This window comes from Haliotis cracherodii, unplaced genomic scaffold, assembly GCF_022045235.1.
Source record: "Haliotis cracherodii isolate W230 unplaced genomic scaffold, xgHalCrac1.p SCAF_15, whole genome shotgun sequence".
In the NCBI taxonomy this organism is placed as follows: Eukaryota; Metazoa; Mollusca; class Gastropoda; order Lepetellida; family Haliotidae; genus Haliotis; species Haliotis cracherodii.
Window position 1 is genome coordinate 28332243 of NW_027266270.1, and position 24316 is coordinate 28356558.

The following is a 24316-nucleotide window of genomic DNA, read 5'->3' on the forward strand; positions in this document are numbered from 1 at the left end:
GTTGGGCAGCTCTTTAAGGCTCAGAGAACAAGCCTTGATAATGACCCTAGGTCTGGACCTCTCGACTGTGCGACAATGTTGGCTCGAAAAGCTTCCTCACCCTCTACACTAGCCAGTCTTGGCACCAAGTGATTTCCACCTGTTTCCTAAACTGAAAGAACACCTTCGTGGAAAAGGCCATGACGGCAACGATGACCTCAAAGCTGCCGTGAATGGGTTTTTCAGTCGTTTCTGAGTTAGATGCCTTAGTCGTGCAAGAAACTCAGCACTATACACGTACTCGCCTAGGTTGTAACGCCGGTTTAAACAGTATTTCAGTTTGTTCTGGGAGGACAGGGGCGTAGCTAGGGGCAATTGAAATGTAAGCAATCATATTGCAGTACTTAGTTGCGGACGCTCTACTACTAGACCACGGAGGCGGTCTACGGGACAAGGAACATGTTTAATTTGGTGTTCAGGATCTAAATACATTTTTACAGAAAAGACTTGTAATAAAAAGAGTAATACCAGTTTGTTCGTCCTTTATTCATTCACAAAATGTTCATTACACTATAGATATACCTCGATAGATCCCACACAATTCAACTGAGATTTGCTTGCGAAGAACGGCATGAGGCGCCATTGCAAGCCACGAGGCGAGACATGGCATCCAGAAGCTGGGATCTCTCCTCGGGGTGAGACTTAGCGATGTTCATCAGCTCATAGTGGTCGCGGCTCAGATCATACATCTCCTCAAAACTCTGAAAGAAACGGTGACAGTTGGCATCAGAGCACAAATACAGGCTGCGGAAATATTAAACGTCAACGCAAAAGAATATCCAGTCTCGAATATCTGCCGAGCAGATTCCATTGGGAGTAAATGGCAAAATAGTGGTGACAATTATATGAATGGAATCATATTAATATCAATAAAATGTGTGAGAATATGGTACGCTAAACACGGGATTGGGGTAAATGTTGTCAAATATGGATGTCCGAAACATTACCGCAGTGAACTGGATATGGAAAAAAGGACTAGAACGTAAGTGGTTGGTTGCGATGACTTTTGTAATGAAATAGAAACCAAATGCTAATTTACACCATCTTTTTTAGTTTAATTAGACTACAATCAGCCTAATATTATACGTCCCAAGTTACGTATCTTATAAATTCATTATCATAAGTGTGTTCCGAAAGCATTAAAATACTTCGTAAAAATATTATTTATTTTGTCACAAATTTTTGTTGTTGCTGTATGTTGGATTGTTTAAAACACTTTCAGACAATTGACGTTTTGCTCCTGTAAGAGCATGCTTACCCTTTTCGCTAACACTTGGTGTCATCACAGATTTTCTGAGATCCATTCATAACATATAATTTTCACTACTTTTTTGTCTTTTACGCGCAATGAAATCTGTTCCGGCAGATAAACGAGACTGATTATTCTCTGCCGTTGACGTTATGAATCATACTGAAATAGCAACATGGTCCTGTCTAGGTTTTACCTCACTATCGGCGAACTGGCAGAATTTCATATTCTGTTCTCCGTCACTCCGTCTGATGCACGTGTAGGTGTTGTTCCAGGAGTCTTCACACACGCAATGGGCCCACACGGGACAGTACTGAATGATAATAATTATAATAATAATTCTCCCAAAGAAAGGTGATTTGAATGATCCCAAAAACTTCCGCCCTGTTACTTGTCTGAATACACAATACAAACTATTTACAGGGTGTCTTACAGATCTTGTGTAACCATACTGTGCTTCCAATGACATTATTCACATGGAGCAGAAAGCAGCAAGAAAGGGATGTTGGGGTTGCAAGGATCTATTGCTAGTTCAGAAAATGATCCTTGAAGAAGCTAAAGCTTACCAACGTGACCTCAATGCTTATGATTCTGTGCCTCACGAATTGATTTTGAAGTCATTGGAATGGACTGACCTCCCCGAGCGACTACTTGTTTTAGTCTTTAATGAATTGCTAGTCAACTCAACTTCAGATGTATTCGCAGGGGCAGGTAGTTACTTCGGAATCCATTTCTATGAGAAGAGGAATATTTCAGGGTTATTCTTTTAGTCCTTTGCTTTTCTGTTTGTCATAAAATTCTTTAAGCTTTTTGCTCAGCAAAAAGGAAGGTTATCATCCGGGACCTCCTCAGCACTCATCCCCAACACCCCTTACTCACCTCCTTTACATGGATGGCCTTGAACTTTTTGCCAGTGGAGGATCCACACTAAAAAACAGATTCTCTTTGTCGAGTCCTTTTCTAATGATATTGGCATGTCCTTTGGACTCGACAAATGCAACATTCATCATCTGAAACGTGGCAAGGTAGAAGAGGGAGGATCAGTAAGTTTACTTGGGGGGGGGGGAGGGGGGGGGAGGTTGTTATTGACCATCTTCCACAACGTACTTAGGGATCCAGGTTAGGGACAAGCTCTAGAATGCCCATATCAAGGAAAGACTTTGGGCAGAGTACAAATGTAGACCTAGGGAAATCTGGAGTTCAGAGCTTAACGCTCTCAATAAAGTTAAAGCCACACACACTTATGCTATACCCATCTATTCATATTATTTTAGTGCAGTTGATTGGACGAAACATGAAATTCAGGGTACTGACACCCTCACACGAAGAATCCTGTCAGACAATACATCCCACCACCCTCGCTCTTCCCTCAATCGCGTATATTTACCAAGCATTATGGGAGGGCGTGGTTTGATAAACGTTGGGGCTCTTCATGATAGAATTGTATTAAGCACTTTTGCACACATTTATTTGTCTGATGATCTTCTTGTGAAACATGTCACGACTCATGATGTAAACAAGGCATTCAACAGTTTTCTTAAACGAGCCAAGTATGTGGGACATACTCTCAATGTCATTGTTGATTTTGTTGCTAGTTCTGTACTGAGTGAGTGAGTTTGGTTTTACGCCGCTTTTAGCAATATTCCAGCAATATCACGGCGGGGGACAACAGAAATGGGCTTCGCACATTGTACCCATGTCGGGAATAGAACCCGGGTCTTCGGCGTGACGAGCGAACGCTTTAACCACTAGGCTACCCGACCGCCCCTAGTTCTGTACTGCTGGACGGTACAGAAATGAGTGTCAACCAAGCGAAGTGCCATATCAAATCGGCCCAGACTCAGGAGAGGCGACCACTGCATCGATTTTATGTGCAGTGTGTTGAGGAGATCAGCAACCCTGCAGTGTCCTTCACATGGATGAAGTCAGCTGGCCTGAAAAGTGACACAGAAGGCTTTCTGTCAGGACCAGTCACTTCCAAACGAAACCGTCAATGTAAGATTTTGCATCAAAATGTAAATATGAAATGTAAATAATGTAATGAATTTAATGAGACTGTCCAACCCATTGTCAGCGGAAGCCCAGCTTTGGCACAAACACAGTATCACAAGCGGCCTGATGGAGTGGCTCGATCCTTTCATTACCGTCTTCGCAATGCTTGTGGTTTTGACACAGAGGTCCATCCATGGTACGACCCGGAATATGTAGAGGGCGTCATGGAAAATGATAAATACAAAATTCTTTGGAATAGACCCGTATTCAGCCTCAGACGTATCCAGGCCAACAAACCTGATCTTGTCATTTTTTTTATAAATCCAATGAAATAATTTATATCATTGAAATTTTCAGTCCCTTTTGACACTAATGTGATTGACACAAGATTGAGGAAAACATAGCAAATGTGCGGACCTCGCTTTCGAAACGTCACGCATGCATCCAAAGTATCAAGTTGTCCTATTCCCCATTGTTCTCGGTGCCTTAGGTTTGGTACCTCCCAATCTGTTGACTGATATTGGGAGAGTACCCGGGTTTGCTCCCAGGAATACAGCCCTTTGACAATCTAGGTAATGCAGAAGGCTGATGTGTTGGGGAGTCTTCACATTCTCCGAAAAGTTCTGGGTGGGTTTGACTAGGCAGCGATTCTTGGGAGAAGTCCCATTCGCTGTCTGGGCTGCGTGTAGAGGGGGCAAGGGCCCTGAGCTGATGATGAACCTAACCAGTCTGACTGTGCCAGGATCACCCAAACCCTCTTTGCTGCATTTTTTATTTTAATCTGTTCATAATTATTAAGATATGCTACCACAATTCCGACGTTGAGAAGTATGACACAACATCTGTACATATAGAAAGTGACCGTATCTCTAGCTATCCGTTGGGGTCCAGTGTACGTGGACCCGTCCAACCATTGTAAGCAAAGGTTTAACACACAAATGGAAATAATTGTTCATGTTTTAGGATATTTGCTCAATGAAAGTAAATGATTTCATGACATATTCTTACCTAAATGTGTTGACTTTTCAAAAATGAAATAGATGAAACCCCTTTGTAATTTTTTGAATAGCCTGTGACAGAGGTACTAGATTGACCGTAAAGAACTATTCGTAGGAGAGTGTATGTATAACACTGGACTTAAGTGACATTAAAGAAGTAAGGTGCAGTTGTACCCATACCGCCATTCCTTGGTTCTCCCATTGCGAGCAGGAGAATATATTGATGTTGGTCTCCCCTTGGTACTCAGTGAGAAACTCCGTCCTGAACGGCACCGAATCATCCCTGGTGTTGTGCAACACCGACGCCAAAGACATCCCATCCATAGTGTCTGGAACATGACCACCTGCCAACTCCACAAATGTCGGTCCAAAGTCTATGTTGAGGACGTTTTCCTGTACATAGAGGATGTGTAAAAGGCTCTGTTATTGCGACAGTACAAATTTGGTTTAATCAAACAATTCTTATTCTTCAGGGGTGGTCAGGTAGCCTAGTGGTTAAGCGTTCGCTCGTCACGCCGAAGAACCGGGTTCGATTCCCGACATGGGTACAATGTGTGAAGCTCATTTCTGGTGTCCCCTTCCGTGATATTGCTGGAATATTGCTAAAAGCGGCTTAAAATCATACTCACTCACTCACTCACTTATTCTTCAAACATATAAATACAATTCAATGTCCTTATTTTTTATTAATAATTTCATACAATTGTCCAAAATAAAAGTTCATATCCATTCTTGTGCTGGTGTAAACACCAGTTTAAAAAGCCATTATCGGAGATTTGACCTTGACCTTTATTGTTTTAGCACATTTATTGAAAATAGCACAATTATTTCTCAGGGACAGACACCATTGGTCGTATCCAACTAGTCCGCACCTAATTTCGGACTGGTAATTACGTAAAATAACTAGATTTTGGGGTATACAACTAGTCCGTCTTGATTGTGACTAGTCTCTGACTAACGAACTAGTGGCCGTGTCTATCCTGAATCTGCGACTTTGTTAGGTTTAAAGTCTACTTTCCATATACTATCAATTGGGCCTATGTTACACCTTTGTCTTTCTCTTGTAAATCACGTTAGGTGTCGTAACCTATAAGTTCAGGTCATAATCATAGGTTAGAAAATCAGCTGGATTCACGCTACGATTGACATTTAAACATTTGAGTAATGGCTGGCCAATCAAGGGATGTTGATTTCTTGTTTGCGAGTATCTATTTACGTACGACACATGATACGTATACAAGTCACAATTATAATAACTGTACGATGTCCATCAAGACACCGGGCAATTTTGTTCAAAATTAGTTCCACAGGTGGTGCAAAAGTCCATTCACACTTAAACAAAGTGGCTCTTTATGAAAACGTGTCATGCGAACTTCTATCAACATTACTCGCATATTTGTGGTGACGTACAAGTATTACACTGTTTCATCATTGTTATTTTGATTTAGGTTTGTTTGTGTGTAGTTTAACGCTGCACTCAGCAATATTCCAGCCAGCTATATGACGGCGGTCTGTAAATAATAGAGTCTGTCTCAGACAATCCAGTGAATGACATCATGAGCATTGATCCACACAATTTGGATACGATGACATGCATCAACCAAGTCAGCGAGTCTGACCACCCGATCCCGTTAGTCACCTCTTACGACAAGCATAGTCGCCTTTTACGGCATGCATGGGTTGCTGAAGACCTATTCTATTCCGTATCTTCACGGGCCTTTGATTTAGGAACATGCCTGGCTAAGTAACGGATAAAATACTCCCCCTTTCTTAATACCATGCAAAGGCATAGCACGTTTGCTCTTAAACTCATGAGGATATTTGGTATGTGGCAGTATATATTGTAACTTTTCTTTTGTAAGTTTATTTCTAATGATTCTTAGTGGCAGCAAATTTGAGGCGTTCGTAAAATCTCGAGTTTTAGGGTGGCACGCGGCAGCTTGCATATCTACCTCCCGGAGTAACCTCCCTTAGGTGTTGTGATTGCAAACTCCGTTTGACACTTTTCCCTCCCGGATTAGAGAGCTCCGCTGTGAGGAGTTGTTTGACGAGGGCCATTCAAGGCATTTTACGATCTAACTTGTGACTTATCTACTTGTCCAGTGCGGACGGGGTACCTATCTAAAAGCGCCGACTAGTGTGCCTGTTTCCAACACTGTTTCCTGGATTCAAGAACGGTGCACCTGCCTCACTTAAAGCACTCATGATTCATTCTGGAAATTCGTGAGTGCAGCCTTATTTCTTGTTGCTACCACACATTTGACCCACTGTATTGTCTTCTACGATTGTGAACCTATTTCTGTGTGTTTCAATGTGATTTGTTAATCATACATTGGTATTGTGTGGTTATTTACTGATTTCTCAATTTAGTTCTGTACGTTCTATTTATTGGTTAACCTTCAGACTTGGAAATCAACTCGTAACAATTTCTTCATAAAGTTAATGTACATGCGCTATACGAAAACCTGTAAGCAAATGGTAGTTTCTCACCTCGTTCTTTGACCCTGCTGCAACTCCGGGGCCTCGAACCAACAAGGGAACTCGGACATCGAACTCGTACAGGAGACGTTTGTCAGTCGGCATCGAGAACTGACCTAGGTGGACAGTACACTGTTGTATAAGGTGAGGTGAGGTGAGGTGAGGTGAGGGGAACTAGGGTATACGATTATTTCACTGTCATATGTGTTTCACGTGATTCAAGTTCCATCACTTTGGTGGCTATTAGTCAGGGTGAGTCTTGGATTCAAACCCACGACCATCGGAACGAAACATTGCAGATGGACGAATGGGACAAATGTGTCAATGATATTTCACCTTGACGATCATTAACTAAAATCTAATACAGATTATGTTAGTTCCAAACAAAAGACTTGCAGTTGGGCTCCATTTCTTAAATGGGCCATGGTCCCTTGAAGTTACCGTGTTAGAGAGTTGGCCTCCTGCTTGTCGTAGGGAACGACTAACGGGATCAGATTAGCTCTTGCACTAAGACAGACACATGGAACTGTCCCGGTTGATATAAGATACCATGCATAGGTTTAACATGGATACTCCACTTAGAGCCGGCCAGTCCTTGTATTATCCCCTTAATTCCAAAAGCCAGGCAGGTTAACCACAATTACCCCCTTTTCGTACGACCTTCCGCTCTCCGGGCAGACGTTCTATCCACTACACCAGCATTCAGAGGCGCAGGCGGTCAATTTTACTTAGAAACATATCTTCAGTAGTTATATATAATGTAAGCGTCAGTCGGAGATAAATTTTCAATCCTTGATACAATAGTGTTTTTTTATCAATTCGAATTACGCATAATGAAATGTCTTATCGCGCTAAAATACCTTTCATAGTCATTTCTCTATTACACTCCCAAGAACCACAGCGTTAGCCTATAACAGTTTTAATTCAAGCATACCTGTGTGGTAGCCGTTGTCGGAGGAGAAGAAGATAAAGGTGTTAGCGAGGAGTCCTTTAGCATCCAGCGTGTTCACTAAATCTTCCACCATGTCATCAACCGAGAGAAGTGTCCGCCATCTTGAAATGCACAAATGTCCATAAGGAAAGTACAAGTGTTCGTAATTAACAGTTGAACTGATATGCACGCATATTAATATCAAGTAAAATCAATTCTTAGTTCATCTGTTGAAGTGGTGTAAAATGGTGTTTAACGTGGCGTTCAAGATTATAGCACTTATTTAGCAACATTTTAGTGTTAGTGTTAGTGTTAGTGTTAGTGTGTTAATGTGTGTGTGTTAGTGTTAGTGTGTGTGTGTGTGTGTGTGTGTGTTAGTGTTAGTGTGTGTGTGTGTGTTAGTTTGTGTGTGTGTGTGTGTGTGTGTGTGTTAGTGTTAGTGTTAGTGTTAGTGTTAGTGTGTGTGTGTGTGTGTGTGTGTGTGTGTGTGTGTGTGTGTGTGTTCCATTTCCATGCTTACCCACTGAGACACCATGCCGCATTTTAACACAGATACAACTCTCAGACAAAGTATACTAGTCAGTCCTTTTAATCGCCTGTATGTCGAGCCCAGTACCATCTTTTAACGTATTTTGCTATGACGCGGCAGGGAATCGGACCACAGGCCTTCCGATCTACCACTAGACAACGGAGGTGGCCTTGTCTGTTGATTTTTGTAGCAGTAAGCAATATAATTGGGGCTTGTAAATAATCTTTGGGTCTGGAATACCAAGCAGAAACAACACCCCTTGCCATCGGAGAACGATGATACGCCATCTCTCGGAATACACAAAGAAACAATAACAGTGAAACGTATATGTAGATGAATCTGCAATTCAAGTGTGTGCACTTTATGACAAGGTCTAACCTGGTCTTCTCAAGTTTGTTGAACTACCAAGAACAATTGTAAGGAACGTACCTTCTTCTGTACACGTCATCAACAAAGGCGATAGTGTCGTTGTCCATGGGCGTTATAGCTTGCTGAATAAGCCAGTGCTTTCCCTTAACATAAATAAAGATTAGACATAAGGTAAACTTATTCTTTTGCGTTAACATATTGTTAACACTTTTCAGTGTTGATTGATCCATAATATCCATGGTTTGGGGGATCTGGAAGGGATAACAGAAAATGTTCGAACGAAATATGCACACATACGAACGAATTTTCCCGTACTGTTTGTTTGTTTGTTATTTAACGCCTCTCATAACATCATTCCAGCTCCTAAGATGACGGCCTGTAAATAATCTGGTGTCTGGACCAGGCGAAAGAGTCATTGATATTATGAGTTACGGCCTACGTCGACGACACACACTCAACCAGCCTGGTCACATTATCATCAAGCCGCGGAGATGTAGCGGCAATATTGTTGACTGTGGGTAACAACAAGCCACAGCGATATACCGACAATGTTGTTGACTGTGGGTAACAACAAGCCACAGTGATATAACGACAATGTTGTTGGCTGTGGGTATCAACAAGCCACAGTGATATAACGACAATATTGTTGATTGTGGTTACATCAAACCACAGTGATATAACGACAATATTGTTGATTGTGGGTATCATCAAGCCGCGGAGATATAACGACAATGTTGTTGACTGATGGTATAAACAGGCCATAGTGATATAACAACAATATTGTTGACTGTGGGTATCAACAGGCCATAGTGATATAACAACAATATTGTTGACTGTGGGTATCAACAGGCCATGGTGATATAACAACAATATTGTTGACTGTGGGTATCAACAGGCCATAGAAATATACCGGCAATATTGTTGACTGTGGGTATCAACAAGCCACAGTGATATAACGACAATATTATTAAGTATGGTAATCATCAGGCCACAGTGATATAACGACAATGTTGTTGACTGTGGGTATCAACAGGTCAAAGTGATATAACAACAATATTGTTGACTGTGGGTATCAACAGGTCAAAGTGATATAACAACAATATTGTTGACTGTGGGTATCAACAGGCCATAGTGATATAACGACAATATTATTGAGTATGGTAATCATGAAGCCACAATGATATAACGACAATGTTGTTGACTGTGGGTATCAACAGGCCATGGTGATATAACGGCAATATTGTTGAGTGTGGGTATCAACAAGCCACAGTGATATAACGACAATATTATTGAGTATGGTAATCATCAAGCCACAGTGATATAACGACAATGTTGTTGACTTTGGGTGTCAACAGGTCAAAGTGATATGACGGCAATATTGTTGATCATGGGTATCATCACGCCACAACGATATAACGACAGTAGTGTTGACTGTGGGTATCAACAGGCAATGGTGATATAACGACAATGTTGTTGACTGTGGGTATCAACAAGCCACAGTGATATAACGGCAATATTGTTGACTGTGGGTATCAACATGCCAAAGTGATATAACGGCAATATTATTGAGTATGGTTATCATCAAGCCACAGTGATATAACGACAGTGTTGTTGACTGTGGGTATCAACAGGCCATAGTGATATAACAACAATATGGTTGACTGTGGGTATCAACACGCCACAGTGATATAACTAAATTAGTTTTGACTGTGGGTATCATCAAGCTACAGTGAAATAACGGCAATAGTGTTGACTGTGGGTATCATCAAGCCACTGTGATATGACTGCAACATTGTTGCCTATCGGTACCAACAAAGCGCGGTGTTATAACTTGAACATTGTTTACTTTGACTGAAAAATCAAGAGTCAATGTTTCTTGGTGTACATCCATACCTTGACCATTACCGGGTGAATATGAAACACTATTCTAAAACTGGAGCAAAACTACAAAGAAAGTTTCAGCTGAGGTGAAATAGGTTTTAACGTCGCGTTCAAGATTATTGCACTTACCTAGCGACGTGCATACACGTGTGTGTTGCAAAGTTTTGTTGTAAATGTTACCTTTCCGTGAGTATTGAAGGATCCAAACCGTGGAGCCTGTATGTCTGGGAAGTTGTTCTCATATTGTGGAGCCGGCTCCCAGGGGTCATGACAGGCGGGAGTGGACAGCATCATGAAGAACGGGGAACTGTCATTTGTCTTGTCTCCCAGGAACTCCTTGGCGCGTTTATGCTATAAATCAAACATACACCTGCATCAAATAAAATAGGTTTAATATTCCTTTTTGAAAGAACTTTTAGGATATCGGTGATATCCTGGTTTTGAAATACAATGTTAACTATAGGAAATATAATTTTGAATCTTGCTGGACAAACACAGAATGGCCCACAACGTAACTTTCTGTTTGTTTTCTTTCTCTCTTCGTTGTTAAACGTCGCACTCAGCAATATTGCAGCTATATGACGGCGGTTTGTAAATATTCGAGCCTTGACCATACAATCCAGTGATTGATATCATGGGCAGCGCTCCACGCCGCAAAGGTACGACGGCACGACATCGTTTGAGTCACCGAGCCCGATCACACGATCCGTTACTTCGCCTCTTAAAACCAGCATATGTTGCAGGGTACCACAGGGTCGTTTAACTTACAATGACGTCTGTTAAATAATCACTGGTATAGTCATGACCATGGGTTTCTGCTGTTCCATTGACAGATAGTGTGTAGTTGTAATACACCGAGTTGCCCACCTACAAATAGAAACAAACAGAGAAGGGTTAGGCCGAAAATATAGTATTATGTTTCTGCTCCCCGCTCGCTTCGGGCTTTTTGCTTATTTGTAACCAAGAAAGTCATAGAACCTGCATTTCCCAAACGGATGTGAGGATGCCTTTTTGGGCTTGTCGATTACAGTTTAGACATCATTCTGTTTATGAAGGACACAGGGTTATGGTGCCAGGGTGGAGGAAATCTAGGTTTGTACAGTAAAACCAGTAGTAGTGGAATCAGATAATCTAGGATTCAAACCTATGCTCATATGATTATTGCACGCAAAAGGGACGCAACTCAGCAAAACATTTTGCGGTGCCTCAGACGACATGGTAAGCGACATTGAAGATTCATTACGTCATATGTGAGAAGACAAATATTACTTTATGTTTTATTAGCAACGTCCAGAGCTCGAAATATGACTACATTCAATTTGCCGTTTATATATGTGTTAATTATGTCCAGTGTTGGCTGATTATTACTAGTTTATTAGTATTAGTATATATCATTAGTTTAGGGGCACGGGTTGTCCAGGCGTATAATTCGCTCTACAGAGTTGCGTCCCTTTTGGCACGCCAGAACCCTGAAGTAGGATCATGGGTTTTAGTCCCGGTTCGCCCCGATTATGTTTCTAGGTTTGTCAGCACCATACCCGTGCTTGTGGGTTTCACCGAAGTGGTAAACGTCTAAGACATGCATCACGTCGGGCTTTACTACCAAATTAAGCTGACACGCTGTGACATAACTGTAAAAACTTTCAAAACGGCGTTAAACCCATCTCACTCTCTCACTTTAAGTGAGTCAAAGTCAAAATTAGTTTATTTGTGTGTAGGCCTTTGCCCCATATACAAGAAAATGCAGTGACAACAATACAATGTGAAGCACATTACATAGATTTTACGACTTCTTGTCTTTGTTTATACGCATAATATACCTAATATTGCAGACGTTTTAATAACTCATCCTGAGTTGTACACAATATTTTTTTGAATTCATATATAGTTGGAAACTTCCAATACAGTTCTGGAAAGTAAACTTTACGCAGCTCAGTATAATGTTTACAGATCAATACGAAATGATATTCATCTTCAACAAACATATTGCAAACAGGACACATACGTAAACATGATTCAATAGATTGCCACTTTATATTTATTTACATACATGAAGCGGTGACACTATATTCACTTACCAGCCCGACCCAGGAGCTCCACCCTGGGGGGACGTGTCCGACACCCCCTACCGTATCCATGCCATACTGTCAGAGACAAACACAGATGTGGGACATTACTAAACTGCATCAGGAAGATTAACGTATTATAGCATCGTGTCCGAGGATACAATTTGTTCGATATCGTTAAAAACAATGGAAAAGAAAGTTGTCATTGGTACAGAATGTCCATTTGTCCACATGTGAAACCCCTACCGTTTCTGTTGATTTGTCCGGAGTAATAAGTATACGGAATAATGAATCATGGGTATGCTCTAATATCGCTTTAATTTCATAACGTCCATAACAGTAATTGCCCGGCAAGAGGGCAATCAGAATTAACCGTAATTCACTGTATAGATGTTTCAATTAGTAATCGTTCGGCAGGACCAACAGGGTTTCACTGTATTACATATTCTGGAAAAGAATTTCCACCCACATCAAATTAAAAACCGAGATGAAACTGGAATCGTGTTTTAGCGGCGTAAAACACAACTCTCGCCTTATGAAAATGAAACCTCTTTCCGTAAACGGAGATATTTAGAATTGATTATGTACCTCAAAAGTATTATATAACCATTTGCTTTGGTGACCGCAAAGTTAAGGAAATATACAATTGTCTAAACGACGTTCGCTTGTCTCGTACAACGGTTATCTAACGGTGGATAATTATGTTGTCAATTATTATCCAGACTTTGCGATAGCGAGAGATCAGTGTAGTAGATACAGTAGTAACCTGATTAAGATATTTCCCAGCAAAGAATGTATCATATCCTTGTGTCTGGAGATGAACCGGAAACGCCTGATGTTCTTCTGTCTGCTGCCAAGCAGTGTTGCTGCAGCCACCATCGACTGTGTTGTTCAACGTCCGGTGATTATGCTGATACTTCCCCGTGAAAATACTGGCACGGCTTGGGCAGCAAATCGGTGTTGTGACAAACTGCAATCAAGATTTCTGTAGATTTTACTTATTTGTTGTTTAACGCCGCATACAAGGTATATGACGACTGTCTGTAAATAATTAATTCTGGGTCAGTGACTGGCAATGAGCATCTATAGGCCCAATTAGGATACGATGAAACGCAATTAATGACGTCATCGAGCCTGACCACCCGCGATCCATTTAGTCGCCTCTTACGACAAGCAAGAGGGGGAACCTGAGTTCTGGGGACCTGGGTTAAATTGTTTTAATAAATTTACTGAACAATGTCAAGGGTAGCATTATCTTTAACATGCTCATAATGAACATTTATTTGCCCGAAGAGAGTGTTATCAACATCACTTATGACATAAACATATACTGTAAAGGTTACCCAACGCTTCTCCATACTATAGATACTGGCGTTCTGAATGAAACACTTATTTCATCTTCAAAATGATTACTTTCTGTGTATCGTTGAACTTATTTTTCGTGCTGTTGGTGAATGCAGAGATGATATAACTGCGGTTATATGTACAAGTACAAGTGTTGAATAAACATGCCCGAGCAGAAATAGTACTGTACACGGGCGTCGTGCAATGATAATATAAAAGTCATGTTCTAGACAGTCAGACAACGCTGAACTATAAAAGAAGGTGTCAATGATGCTGACTATCAATAATAATAAGAACTCTCCAATTATTGGAAGATAAAGAATTTCTGTCTGGCACCCTCCTTAATGCTACGTACCATATTTAGGAAAGTGATACCATTATCACCGATGAGTCGTTTTGTTTTCTCCAGTGGTGTCTGAAAGATGCCCAAACATTTTTTATTTAATAACATCTAATATCATTGTATCTCAACGAACGATGCAGACAGGTCCTTGACCAACAGTGATGCCATGATCAAGTTATTCATGCGACCTTAACACAAGCACTCGCATGTATGCCATTTCAGGTTTATATTCATAAACAACCCTTTCATTTATATTGGAACTTGACTCATATTTTAATTACAAACATTGGCAAAAAACAAAAACCTGAGAGCAAAATAGTCGTGGTTTACAATTATATCATTGATGCGAATTGCAAATAATCAGTCGACCGCAATGTGTCTGTTTTTGTAACTCTCAAAATTTTACGGTTCCTTTTCATCGAAATTCTCTTATGAGGTCACAGAGTTTTCACCAACTCATTTTTGTCTAAAAGCGAAAATTGAAACTCAAGGCTTTATAAATCGGAAAAAGCTCGTGTGTTTGAGGTTGTAAAACGCCATATTGATAAGAATTTGTCCAATCATGTTCGCTACTGCAGTGCCTTCAGGACATAATTCAAGTACACTACAACTACTCACCATGCCACCAATCTCGGTGTCTTGATCATCCGTCAGGATAAACACGATATTTGGAGTTTGAGCTGAGCAATACACGGATACCATAAGAAGCAGAAATATAGCGGCAGTTAGTTTCATTGTTGCAAGTTTTGCTGGAAAATCTGCCTGTTGAAAAAACGACCCAGATGTGATCTAGTTTATTGTAATCTTATCAGAATCACGCAGTCGTGACTATCTAGTTTAGGGACTCTTGTTTCTGAATATTACTCACACGTGTGTGGACTATAGTGTTGTCACCTGCAGTATCAACCTGACTGTGATGCGGTGACTGTAATCATAAATAGAGGATATCATATAAGTGTTCATGCCATACTATGTTAACGATACGAGTATGTAATGATATATAATGCTCTATTTATTACCGAAGACGTTGTCGACATACAGAGTCGAATTTTAGTGTTTTACCTATTCGGACAGCAAGTCGCAACAGCGGAAAAAACACTTGGTCGAATGACGTCAGCTATGACGTCGTTTCTAGTGTGACGTCATTCTGACCTGACGTCTGTTTATGTTTATGACCCCCAGATGCGATCCCTGGTGCGGTATTCATAAAAATTCTCAGATTTTTCTTAAGAATACTCTTAACTCGCTAAAACAGTTCTTAGCTAAGAGCTACACTTAGGAATGTAATCATAATGACCCTGAGAGTGACTTTTAGCTAAGAGTAAAGTGAAACTCTGAGAGTAACTTTTAGTTCGGACGTTGGTCGTAACAAGGTAAATTCCTGTGCTATATTTAGAATTCCGAGTACACTTCAGTTTGAGAGGCATGATTTTGTATCGCGTGATTGTGATGTGATGTCAACACGCAGACGTGCATCTGAGGTGTCAACACTCCGCACGAACAACTGGGTGTGGCTTGTTTGTTCTAGGCATTTGTATGCCCAAGACATATTAGGATAGACTTAGTCACTACCATTTTAGTAGTATAGTGATACTTGCATTTAAGTTGAGCTGAAGTAAAACCACAAATGCATGTATTACTACTACCAAGTATATAATATTATATATATTCCGAAACGCTGTTTAATGTGGGAGAAAGCTGCAGTCGAAAGTAATGCAATGTCTTAGATATCAAACACTTTGGTGAAACCCATGAACATGAGTACGGTGCTGCCAAATAAAAAATTAGGACGAACCTGGGTTCAAACCAACGATCTTAGGATTCTGCGCGCCCAAGGGACGCAACTCTGCACAATGGGTTTCGGCACCTAAGATGACTGGGTCAACCGTGTCCCGGAAAATAAGGTGGTGGCGACTGTCGATAATGTTCTGTCTAGTCACCGTCACTCAAGAAGGATTAACCCCTGAACACTTTAAAACATTGACAAGTGTTTATTGTGTTTCCATAATCGGTAATTGGCTATTCGTGTCTTCACGGAAGAAGCCGAATGCGGGTTACGGAAAGCGACGAGTGGCGACAAATGTTAACTATCATGACGTGAAGCATGGTCACTACTTCATTCACGCCAACGCGCGCCAACAGGAGAGAGTGATTTATTATTAAAAAGATATGCGTTTTACGGTTTCATTTAACGAAGGAGTAAATGGTGTTTTATGCTGGGGCATGCTATACCTCGACATCCTGTGGCGCGCGAACCAGTGATTGACAACATGAACAAGTTAGACATACACAGCCAGTATACTCAATTGTTGATATTGTTCATACGTGGACTTGGACCCCGAAGGCGGGATGCACCCCGACCAAATTTAAATAACAGATTTGGACTTTTATATGTAATCGGGTATTTGAAAAGTAAACACAATAAGACGTTATTGTTAATTCACTCGGTGATATATTTTCAAACCAGTTGTATGAATACTAAACCTTTCGTGAAAGAATATCCGGGCTTTTGAACAGTTTCACGTGTGAACATTACAACACGAAAACCGTAGCTTTAATTACCTCATTCCATCACGTGGTCTTTGCATTTTAAATTCAGACGAGGTTATATCTTAAATTGCCATGTACGATTCAGGTCATCAACAGGTACCTCCTCGCACGTTTCCGTGACTAAGCATCCCAATGCTCATCACGTTATCAACTAGAGATTTCCATCAGGCATTTACTGGTTCCTGGGTTGTGAAACACCGGTCATCTGTATAAGGACGTTAACCCTGTAATGTGAATGGTAAGAACATTAGGCAATTAAATACCTGATATTGATGTAAGTATTTTGAAAACATTGTAAGAGTGTAAAATACATAATTAAACGTTATTTGTAAAAAACTGTTCATACACGCACGCTGTTACGTCATTGCGAGATTCCGTGGTAAGGAATTCTACCGCTGATGCCATGACCAAGTTATGGCATGTATGCCATTTCAGGTTTATATTAGCTGCTCTGGTTTGTTAATTGCGCCAGAACATGTTTACTTCATAAACAAATGCAATAAATATTATTTATTTATATAGCACCGAGTTACAGCTTGGATGCTCACAGGCGCGTATTTCGATACTACTCAAAGTTTGCTAAGTGCCAAGTTTTGATAATATCAAACAATCATCCAACAAATGCTCCAGTGAAGTTCTCTTCACGTAGCTAGTCCTCTGTTTCTTGTCATTCGAAACTGATGTAGGGAACAGGTGAAAAGGGTCACAGGTTGAAAGGGCCACGGACACCCTAATCAAAAAGGTCACAAATCCTGGTCAAAAGAACACATTAAAAACTATAAATAACTGTCATAAATAGTGTTAGTTTTTAATAACTTCTTTGAGAGTCATGACGAAAGCCTCCGATGCCCATAATGATCCACCGGTATCAAGGTATAATGTAATGTAATGTAATATAATATAATGGTTCCTAAATGTTCTTATTTTATGATGTTATATATTTACGTTTCCGAGGTTCGAGAGACCCAAGAAGTATTAAAGACCAATGCCATTACAACTGTAAAATTAATGTTTACTATGGTATTTCAGAGCATTCTTCAATATAAAAAAAAATGTAACCAGTGTATAGTTCGTTCTTTCCTCATTCCTATTTTAAACTTTCCCTAAGCCTTAAATAAACACACCATGGCCATTGTTCAAGTTAATTGGTATATTGTTAAAGATTTGTGTTATGACCTGAGTAGATATATAAACCATAAAAAATGTATGAGGCTGTTTTGACCTAGTATGTGTTTGAGGCCCCTTTGACTTTATCCCACCAATGTATGCTTATCCATTGCTGTCCTCGAATCTGTCTACGAGAAATCGGCCAACTACGTGTGTGAACAAGGCGCCCAGTAGTGGGTCTGTTGTGGCGAAATTAATCAATTTTTCCATTTGATTTTCCAGGTTTGCGCATATTAGTTCGGCAAAATGTCCATCATCCGGGTACCCGACAAGGGGGGCAACTGTATTAGTTTTCGTGACATCGATGGGTATTGGTTACCTCCCCCTTTCCAGGAAGATGTATTTAGAGGATGTCACAAACTGCACATTCGAGAAGATGATGTAATTATCATAAACTGGATGAGATCAGGTTAGACAATATGTTTATGAATATATCCAATGAACCAGTGACAATTGTCATTTCGGACAAACACTTAACTTATTCATGTGTATGGCTTCACAGGCCAGTAACCACCTCCGTGGTCCATTGGATAGAGCGTCTGCCCTGCCGATGGTTCTATACCTCGGCCGCGTCATACCTTAGTGCGGTAAAAGATAGTACTTGTTGTAGGCTGATGCTCAGCATTAAGGGGATAAAACAAGGACTGGAGTCAGCATACTGTGTCTGATCGTAATATCCATGTTAAACTGCGGCATGGTATCTCCTTGGCCTGCCACTGTAAAGCCAGGCTTGTACAAGGAGCCACAAACACAGGGGCAGGCGCGTCAACAGACAACTGCGGTGATATATTTGATACCGGTATCATAGTTGTGTTTTGGACCTTACGTTTGCATTGTTTGAGGTTTTAGATACTAGTAAGTTTTGGGTCAAATACAATTATCAAGTGTTTTCCATCTTTTGTTCATCAGTTGCAATATCTTGTACTCGAGGTTTAATTAAACCCTATTTCATTTCTCCTCCCCTCAGCTCACCTCACCGGATAGGACAGTATTCAATACATTGCTCTTCATATCGAAGATCCATTTTCGAATCCCAACATGGGTACAATGCGAATGTATGCTAATACGGGAGTTTAAGCCTACTTACTCTGTATTAATTCCCTACTATTTCAACCCATGGAAATATTTCAGCAATGGTTAAATGAAAACAATATGTGAAAGAAGAAAGAAGGTCGTCAAAATAAGGGCAGCACAGTGAGTGTGTGAGGTTGGTTTACCACCTCCTTGAACAGTATTTCAGTTAATTGAAGGAGCAAAGAAAGCCAAAACAGGTGCAGGGCCCACTTGCACAAAACGATCTTAGCGCTAAGACTGCTTTGTGCAAGTGGGCCCAGGTCGTGAACATTTACCGCTTTGATGACCATCACAAGCACTGGCGTCTGATAGATCGAGTAGGAAAAATCTGATTTTCGAATCCACGATCATCGGATTCTAAAGTGGCGCAACTCTGGACAGCGAATTCCGGCGCCTTCAGTGTTGCTATGCAATATGTTGTGTAGTGGCTCAGAACATCGAAAGTTTCATCTCTATATTTTGATCATTATCCAGTTTCGACCTTTAAACTTTTATTACTTTTTCTCATGTGTGTATTGTTCTTGTTGGCTAGTATGCTTTATGTGGGGCGATGGGTAGCTTAGTGGTTAAAGCGTTCGCTTGTCACGCCGAAGCCCCGGGTTCGTTCCCCACATATGTACATGTGTGTGAAGGACACTTCTGGTGTCCCCGTCGTGATATTGCTGGAATATGTCTAAAGGCGGCGTAAAACCCAACTAACTCACTCACTTTGCTTTTAGTGACCCTGGTTGTTTTTTTCCAGGTACCCACTGGCTTTTTGAACTGGTCAGCATGTTACTCAATAACAATGACGTCACAATTCCAAAGAAGAAGGAAGATAACATGATCGAGTTCTCTGATATCCCCACTCTAGAAGCAATACCATCTCCGCGGGTGCTAAACACGCACCTGCAGTCTCAGATGCTACCGGAAGCTCTCAAAACAGGGGCATGCCGGGTAATCTATCTTATCAGAGATCCTAAAGATGTTGCCGTGTCTTGGTACAATATGCATACCTCATACAGTCACTATGACTACATGGGACAATGGCAGGATTGGTTTCCAATGTTTCTAGAAGGAAAAGGTACAGTTAACATTATCATGGCAATGAGGAATGTTTGCGTTAATTGTTTAGTCATAGATATCATCACATACGTCGGCCATATATGCATTGCTTTTAGGGTATTTTCATGAGGTATTTTCATTTAATTTGAATTATATAATATGTAATGTCCTTAGTTTTAGCTTCTTTTTAAGTGTTTCTAACTTTCAAAGGACAAAACTCTTTTTGACATTGCTATATTTCAATGTTGGGGAGATCTATCTAAGAAAGTGTTATGAAAGTTGTCAGAACGTTCGTCTTGCATGTTTTGGACTTATCTAAGTAGCATTTTACATAAAATGATTGTTAACCAAATTCATCCCTCATTCAATGAATGTTTTATTTGAGAAACAGACTGACCATATGTGATGCTTATGGACTTCTGTTCCTTTACATTTTCAAACTTGATATTACAAAGATAAACAGCATTTTCTCATTTTTAGCAAATGCAGTTTTTTTTACCTCAAACACTTAAATGTGCATAAATTATTACTAAAGTTTGATAAATTAATTCCGTGACCAAAAATACATCCAAAATTTGGAAAATCAATCGTAAAAAAACCGGGAGTTTTCGGATCAAACTAAGCCGATAGTACATGATTGTCCTAAGAACCGACTTAAGTTGGGAACAGTTGGTCAGGTTCTGTGATTTGGCTAGTGTCATGGTATCCAAGGTCGTTGCTCATGCCTCCAATAACTGATTCGTCTAACCAGACACGAGAATGTTTCGGCTATGATATAGGTGACAAAATCACGCTGTTAAACAACACGGTACCATGAATTTAGAAATACTCGATTCTAATTGGTCAATCAGAGGCTTCAAATCACAATAGCCAATAGAGCGGCGGTGGTGGTTCACTTGTCCTAGAGCAGCACGGTCGCTCAATTGTCCCTGAACTTCTTCGTGACGCATCTGTTTTGATGGCTTCAATCGCGGAAGCTAATACTTATAGAAATTTATTTATTTCTCAATCATTGTCGGTAGTCATTTTGAAATAATGAAATGTACAATTATCGGTTACATGAAGCAGAGTTCCAGTTATCACAATATTCAATTTATGTGTGGCAATATATGGTGGCCAGAAAACACGCTAGACATCGTGAGAGGGTGTCTTTCAAGTGTTAGCTACAAACTCGGACTTGCTTTAACGTTTCAGTTGACTGGAGGTCGTGGTTTGATCACGTGAGATCATGGGAACAGGTATTTCAGGACCATCCTTATGTCAACGTCCACTTTGTCCACTATGAAGACCTGAAACTGGTATGTATTACTTACTTTGTCTGCGACCCAGCGTGGGGATGTGCACGCATGTGGAATAGACATGGGTTGATTAAACGTCGAATATACTTTGTAACTTGACAGTGAAAGTGTTGCTGGGTCGATGGTCTGTTCACTTGTCCTACATTGTTGGGGCTGTTCACTTGTCCTAGATTGACGGATCTGTTCACTTGTCCTTGATTGACGAATCTGTTAACTTGTCCTAGATTGACGGGGCTGTTCATTTGTCCTAAACTGACGGGGCTGTTCACTTGTCCTAGATTGACGGGGCTGTTCATTTGTCCTAGATTGACGGGGCTGTTCACTTGTCCTATATTGACGGGGCTGTTCATTTGTCCTAGATTGAACTGGCTGTTCACTTGTCCTAGATTGACGGATCTGTTTATTTGTCCTAGATTGACGGGGCTGTTCACTTGTCCTAGATTGACGGGGCTGTTCATTTGTCCTAGATTGACGGGGCTGTTCACTTGTCCTTGATTGACGGGGCTGTTCACTTGTCGTAGATTGACGGGGCTGTTCACTTGTCCTAGATTGACGGATCTGTTCATTTGTCCTAGACTGATCTGGCTGATCACTTGTCCTAGATTGACGGATCTGTTTATTTGTCCTAGATTGACGGGGCTGTTCACTTGTCCTAGATTGACGGGGCTGTTCATTTGTCCTAGATTGACGGGGCTGTTCACTTGTCCTTGATTGACGGGGCTGTTCACTTGTCCTAGATTGACGGATCTGTTCATTTGTCCTAGACTGATCTGGCTGATCACTTGTCCTAGATTGACGGATCTGTTTATTTGTCCTAGATTGACGGGGCTGTTCACTTGTCCTAGATTGACGGGGCTGTTGCCTTGTCCAACAGTGGCAGGGTGTTCTAAAGTGATTGGGCTGTTCACTTTGCCATAGTGACGGGAATGTTGTCACAGAGTGAAGGCGCTGGTCGCGTGTCGTAGAGTAGCAGTCCTCTTCTTTTGGTCCAGAATGATGGGTCTGTTAATACCCCAAGACCGACGAGACTGTTCAGAGATCCATTTAGTCCGCATTGTCATCCATATAAATATTTTCAAAGGAGACAGGTTGACTTAAGGATTTATTATATGGAAATCAAAATAGAATGAAAAGTCAACACGTCACACTAAAAAATAGACGACACAACAACGAACTGAATTATATCCACTCACATATTCAAATATGTTATTACGATTTGATAAATAAGTTAACCACAAGTTACTTTAATCTTTGTGTGTGAGGAGTATAACAGATACTTTTGGTTCCTCTAACCGTCTAACCTCATTTTCAGAATCCAATACAAGAACTACAGAAGCTCTCGATGTTTCTAGGACTAGACCGTGAAATAACCTTGTTTGAAGCAATCGCGGCCAAGTGTGACATTGGACAGATGAGAGGCGACAAAAGGAAATACACATGGCACGACAAAGGAGTCCCTGTACATTATCGTAAAGGTATGTTTGTTTGGGAAAGAAATACTCTGACGAAATTCAACTGAAACTTTCCTTGAGACAACACAAACATATATGAATAATGAGGTCCAATCTACATTCCTCAAAAGCACAGAAAGAGAGAGAGAGAGAGAGAGAGAGAGCGATAGATAGAGAGATACAGATAGATAGAGAGGGATAGAGAGATAGATAAAGAGGGATAGATAGAGAGGTACAGAGAGGGAGACATATATATATATAGATGATAGATAGAGAGATAGAGACAGAGAGATAGATAGATAGAGAGATATAGATACATAGAGTGAGATAGAGAGAGGGAGAGAGAGAGGGAGACAAATATATATATATATATATAGAGAGAGAGAGAGATAGAGAGACAGAGAGCGAGAGATAGAGAGATAGATAGATAGAGAGAGATAAAGGAGATAGATAGATAGAGAGCTAGAGAGAGAGATACAGAGAGCTACAGAGACAAACACACACACACACACACACACACACACACACACACACACACACACACACACACACACACACACACACACACACAGACAAAGACCAACACCACATACACACACAGACACACACACGGAGTGGGGTATCGATGTTATACTGCGGCATGGTATCTCTGTGGGTTAGCATGGAAAAGTCCGTACTAGTACACACACACACACACACGCACGCACGCACAAACGCACGCACGCACGCACGCACACACACATCATTCCAGGATGAGATTGGTTAATGAGACAACGTCCCCATGTACAATCCAGGTGTGGTTGGCGACTGGAAGAACTACTTCACCATGGCCGAGTATGAACACTTCCAGCGTGTGTACCAGGAGAAGATGTCGGGGTCCCGCTTCCAGACTCGATACAGCTCTGCCATGGACTGACCTACACTGCAAGATAGTAATCCTTTAAACACCAACATAATTTCCGTTTCGCATCAGTACTGTCCATAGTTGTATCATTAACTTTGACGTTCTTGTTAATCTTGTTTCGACTTTGAACATCAGGTAGAGGATTCGATTGAGTGAGTGAGTGAACGTTGTTTTACGTCGTGATAAGCAATCTCCTAACTGTAAACAAGTGGTTGCTAGAATAAGGAACGACTCACGAATGTCGGTGTTTTTCAATATCAGCCAGGTCTCCCAACTTCCGTTTTCGTCTGGGTGCTGGGAACCTAATCTGCCCCGAGTTGTCTACAGACTAGGTAGGTTTGTGATGCCAGTATTAGCAATATCAAAGCCGACCCGTGAAGATCCGGGTTAGAATAGGTATTCTGCAACCCATGCTTGCCATTTAAGGCGACTATCCTTGTCGGAGGCGGCTAACGGGATCGGGTGGTCAGGCTAGCGGACTTGGTTGATGCATGCCATCGTATCCCAAATTCGTAGATCGATGCTCATGATGTCAATCACTGGATTGTGTGGTTCAGACTCGATTATTTACAGACCGCCGTCATATAGCTGGAATATTGCTGAGAGCGG

The 24316-nt window shown here is 41.0% G+C and overlaps 2 protein-coding genes across 2 annotated transcripts; one reads left to right on the plus strand and one right to left on the minus strand.

The window, feature by feature from the left end:
* Window positions 1-512: 512 nt before the first annotated feature.
* LOC139462022 (N-acetylglucosamine-6-sulfatase-like) lies at window positions 513-14998 on the minus strand. Its single transcript, XM_071243522.1, has 12 exons — window positions 14838-14998; window positions 14232-14291; window positions 13299-13502; window positions 12545-12610; window positions 11235-11333; window positions 10647-10817; window positions 8646-8728; window positions 7691-7809; window positions 6769-6872; window positions 4459-4671; window positions 1485-1601; window positions 513-740 (listed from the first exon to the last, which is right to left on the minus strand). Exons 1-12 carry the CDS (start codon window positions 14952-14954, stop codon window positions 582-584), a joined length of 1512 nt encoding a protein of 503 aa, XP_071099623.1. The 5' UTR covers window positions 14955-14998; the 3' UTR covers window positions 513-581.
* A 3184-nt stretch (window positions 14999-18182) lies between these two features.
* Window positions 18183-23719, plus strand: LOC139462023 (sulfotransferase 1B1-like). Its single transcript, XM_071243523.1, has 5 exons — window positions 18183-18345; window positions 19753-20073; window positions 21249-21352; window positions 22665-22827; window positions 23598-23719. Exons 1-5 carry the CDS (start codon window positions 18183-18185, stop codon window positions 23717-23719), a joined length of 873 nt encoding a protein of 290 aa, XP_071099624.1.
* Window positions 23720-24316: the final 597 nt, after the last annotated feature.